At 35.4% G+C, this 5,131-nt stretch overlaps 1 protein-coding gene across 1 annotated transcript; it reads left to right on the top strand.

Annotated features, from left to right (window-relative positions):
* Window positions 1-2,874: 2,874 nt before the first annotated feature.
* Window positions 2,875-4,810, top strand: LOC141723328 (cytochrome P450 93A3-like). The gene is made up of 2 exons (XM_074525121.1): window positions 2,875-3,783; window positions 4,133-4,810. The coding sequence occupies exons 1-2, from the start codon at window positions 2,875-2,877 to the stop codon at window positions 4,790-4,792; spliced, it is 1,569 nt and encodes a 522-aa protein (XP_074381222.1). The 3' UTR covers window positions 4,793-4,810.
* The last annotated feature ends 321 nt before the right edge of the window (window positions 4,811-5,131 follow it).

Below are 5,131 nucleotides of genomic sequence, written 5' to 3'. Positions count from 1 at the left end.
TAAAAACACAATCTCTAATTGAGTTTTTCTCGAGATGCACAAAGAAAAAATCAAAACCAAAACGCAAATCCAAAATGAGTTAATATGAAAAACTAATATTGAGGTTGCTTTTCCCCCCAAACATGAACTGAAGTTGCGTTTTCAATTTAAAAAAAAATTGCAAACGAAACACGCAACTCCGTTTTTAATTAAAAACAAAAACTTCAACCGAAACTCCGTTTTGAAGTGACATTTGGGGCCATTTTTTTTCAAAATGACATTGAGGGTCATTCTCACTCAAATAGTGACATTTAGGGCCAACACCCCATTTTAAGAGTGTAAAGAACAACTTTACTTTTTAAAGATTTAATTTATTTAAATAATTTTTAAAAATCATAATAGTATAAATGTCATGTTAAAATTTCTAGTGTTACTCAGAAAATCCAACCCAACCCATTAAGTATGATATTTGTGTTATGATTATAATAAAAATATTATAATTATTATGATTTCAAAAAACTTATTATTTCATTAAAATATGCTATTGAGTCAAATTGAAAATAGGATTACTGAGTTGAAATCAATAAAAAAAATTCAATTGAAAAACGGGTAAAATATACATATGATAATATAAGTCATATAGAAGTAAAAGAAGTTTAAAATTATACATTTAGAGTTATAATGAAATTCAAAAATGATAAAATCAAAAGTTGAAATCAAACACGTATAATATATTAAATTAACAATACATAAGAGAATTAATAATACAAAGGTTAAAGTCAAAAGGGTGAAACAAGAATAAAATCAAAGTTAATATGTATAAGTAAACAAAAATAAAACTAAATTTAATAGAATCATACGACAGAAGTATAAGATAACAAAAATAAAACCAAATTTAATAGAATCATAATATATCTAGAAGTATAACATGAATAAATGGTGTAATAAAAAATTTAGTAGAATTAAAAAATATACAAAAGTAGAATTATAAGATATACAGAATAAGTGAAACCAAAAGTTTGTGGTACCGAAAATTAGTGAAAGCAAAAATAACAGTACCATTTAAAAAGGAGTTTCGCTTATTAATAATTAGTTAATGTCGAAAAATTAACATGAGTTGACGGTAGCCATTTCTTTAAAAGGCAGAATAAACGGTTGATCACTATTTGGAAAATATGAATATTTGACAATTATTTTGAAAATCGGTGTAAAGTACGCTCTATGAATTTACTCATTAAACTAGCATAAAATGTTTTAACATTTTTGAATATAAAAACTGTATCCGATCAGGAACAATCTCAAATCTTCTAAGTTATACCTAAACATGGCTGATTTTCAAGGTGGGGGGATCATCGTTTTCAGTTTGATTATCTCCACTATTATACTCCGAACGATTTTGAAAAATCGAACCAAGTCTAACCTTCCACCTGGTCCTTTTAGGCTTCCGATTATCGGTCATCTTCACCTTGTGGCTCCTATACCACATCAGGCTCTTCACAAGCTGTCAATCCGGTATGGACCCTTGATGCATCTCTCCCTTGGCTCTAACCCTTGTGTCATCGTCTCTTCGCCTGAAATGGCTAAAGAGTTTCTAAAAACACACGAAGCGTCTTTGTCAGACCGGCCTCAAACTGTGGCCTCAATGCACCTGAGCTATAATTCACAAGACTTATAATTTTTTGGTCTTTGATATCGTTTTATAATTTGTCCCTATAGATTTATGAAATTACATTCACGTTTATTTGGGATCGTCCGAAAGTGAATCGGGGCTGAAACGAATGGAACTAGGTTTCCGAATAATTCTTGTAGGCGGTAGTACACGAGGTGTGGAGCAAAAATTGAGGGGACCATTTTTTGGATATATGTTCATAATTTGTCTCTATGGATTTGTGAAATTGGATTCGCGTTTATTGGGGGTCGTCCGAAAGTGAATCGGGACTAAAACAAATAAAACTAAGTTTCCGAATAATTCTCGTAGGACGAGGTATGGAGCAAAAATTGAGGCGGCACGTTTTTTGGATATATGTTCATAATTTGTCTCTATGGATTTATGAAATTGCATTCGCGTTTATTTGGGGTCGTCCGAGAGTGAATCGGGGCTGAAACGAATGGAACTAGGTTTTCGAATAATTCTCGTAGGCGGTAGTAAACGAGGTATGGAAGAAAAATTGAGGCGACCCATTTTTGGATATATGTTCATAATTTGTCTCTATGAATTTATGTAATTGGATTCACGTTTATTTGGGGTCGTTCGAAAGTGAATCGGGGCTGGAACGAATGAAACTAAATTTCTGAATAATTCTCGAAGGGGGTAGTACACGAGGTATGGAGCAAAGATTGAGGCGGCCCGTTCTCTGGATATCATTTCATAATTTGTCTCTATGGATTTTTGAAATTGCATTTACGTTTATTTGGGGTCGTCCAAAAGTGAATCGGGGCTGAAACGAGTGGAACTAGGTTTTCGAATAATTCTCGTAGGCGGTAGTAGGCGAGGTATGGAGCGAAAATTGATGCGGCCCATTTTTTGTATATATTTTCATAATTTGTCCCTGTGGATTTATGAAATTGCATTTGCGTTTATTTGGGGTCGTCCAAAAGTGAATCGGGGCTGAAACGAATAAAACTAAATTTCTGAACAATTCATATGATTGTGATGGTTTACTTGCTCAATTAGTTGAAGTTCCTGAGCTTTTGGCTACTAGCATACGAATATAAACCAACGTTCAGGGAATCAAACAGCTAACTGGATAAAGACGAAGTTTAAAAAATTGTAAGTTATTTAATATCAGGCCATTTTGATTAACTAGCATAACAAATTTTCATTTTATGTATATATTTAAACGCCATCAGTTCATGTTCAGTCAACACTCTCAGCTCTTCTAAGTTATATTAAACATGGCTGATTTTCAAGGTTGGGGGATCATCGTTTTCAGTTTGATTATCTCAACTATAATACTTCGAACGATATTGAGAAATCGAACCAAGTCTAGCCTTCCACCTGGACCTTTTAGGCTTCCGATTATCGGTCATCTTCACCTTCTGGCGCCTATACCACATCAGGCTCTTCACAAGCTGTCAATCCGGTATGGACCCTTGATGCATATCTCCCTTGGCTCTAACCCTTGTGTCATCGTCTCTTCGCCTCAAATGGCTAAAGAGTTTCTAAAAACACACGAAGCGTCTTTGTCAGACCGGCCTCAAACTGTGGCCTCAATGCACCTGAGCTATAATTCACAAGACTTCATGTTTGCTCCTTATGGACCATACTGGAAGTTTGTAAAAAAACTATTTATGTCTGATCTTCTTGGAGGTCAAACACTGGATCTTCTTCAAACCGTTAGACGCTATGAGATTCAGAGTATGATCAATGTAATGTTCAAGAAGTCCCTAGCTGGAGAGGCAGTTAATGTTGGAGGTGAGCTTATTAGGCTTACCAACAATGTAATTTCAAGCATGGTGATGCGGAAAAGGTCAGAGAGTGAAGAGGAAGCCGGAGAAGTGAGGAAGTTAATCAAAGAGGTCTTTGAAACTTCGGGGATATTTAATCTCTCCGACTTTATATGGTTTTGCAAGAATTTGGATTTGCAAGGAGTGAAGAAGAGGCTAGTGGATGTTCGTGGAAGATACGATAAAATGATGGACAGGATTATAGAGGAGCACAGACACTTGAGGATGAAGAAAAAAGAGGGCGGCAATGAAGCAGATGCACCATCCAAGGACTTTCTTGATATTTTGCTTGATCTGTACGAAGACGAAAGCTTGGAAATTAAATTGAGCATAGATAAAATTAAGGCTATCGTACTGGTAAACCTCTACTTCCTAACTAATGCAGTAATGCACATTATTAATCATACGAACCGATAACCCGAAGCACGAACTGAGATTAATCAAACTAGTCGTTACTAACATTCAACTTATGAGCTTATAAGTTATAAATTCAATTTATAAGTAATTAAGAGCTTAAATCAGATAAGTTACTTATTAGTAATCGGCCAAACAGGCCCATTAAATTTATTAAATTAGTTGAATGGAAGATAGTCTATCTGTTTCTTAGATTTTACCTTGCATTTTGGTTTGGTTGGAGTTTGATCTTTTTTTTCTTTTTCAAAAAGTTCAATGCGCTTCGAGATATGTTTACTGAAATACAATGCAGGATATGTTTACTGCTGGAACGGACACATCAGCCAGCGTGATTGAATGGACACTTGCTGAGCTAATCAACCATCCAAGCATTATGGAAAGAGCTAGACTGGAGATAGATACTGTTGTTGGGAAGAGCAGATTAGTCGAAGAATCTGACCTAGTGAATCTCCCGTACCTTCAAGCAATTGTAAAGGAAACTCTCAGACTTCATCCCTCCGGTCCACTAATACCAAGACAAGCAAGTGAAGGCTTCACCATTGGGAACTATTACATACCAGCAGGGACTAGAATATTTGTTAACGTATGGGCTCTTGGCCGAGACCCGAGCTATTGGGAAAATGCACTTGTATTTAAACCAGAAAGGTTTATTATTAGTAGTGAAAATGAAACAAGCGGAAAGGGTCAGTTAGATGTTAGAGGGCAGCATTTTCATCTATTGCCATTTGGAAGCGGGCGAAGAGGATGTCCAGGAGCTACACTGGCATTGAAGATCGTCCAAACAACAATCGCGGCAATAATACAATGTTTCGAATGGAATGTAGTAGGGAATGAAGCATATAAAAGTATTACTCCTGTGAACATGGAAGAAAGTAAGGCCATAACACTTAGCAGGGCTCACCCCTTGATTTGTGTTCCAGTGGCTAGGCTCTGCCCATTCCCAACCATTTAGTCATATGATTAGGTTCAAACTGGCCGATATGTATTAAGTTATCATCTGATCTGAAATGTTTAGTTTTAAAGGAAACTCTTAAATAGATTGTATATTGTTCCTTATCATGACAATAGTGCATCAGTGAAACATGATTTTGCTTATTAATAAAGAGTGTAGATTTGTATGAATAAATCGACAACACTAACTGTCAACTATTAACGCAAATTTTGGTAAGAAATGTGGCCAAAGTACCAACCTGAGAAGAAGAAAATAATATATTTATAATTTTGACGATTTAACTACATTGGCACCTTTGCTTGACAACCCATCTGAGGCAGTCACATATTAAAACCAGCT

This window comes from Apium graveolens, chromosome 5 (genome assembly GCF_009905375.1).
Source record: "Apium graveolens cultivar Ventura chromosome 5, ASM990537v1, whole genome shotgun sequence".
NCBI classification, from domain to species: Eukaryota; Viridiplantae; Streptophyta; class Magnoliopsida; order Apiales; family Apiaceae; genus Apium; species Apium graveolens.
Note: the sequence above shows the minus strand (reverse complement) of the source record. Positions and strands in the feature narration are given on the sequence as shown.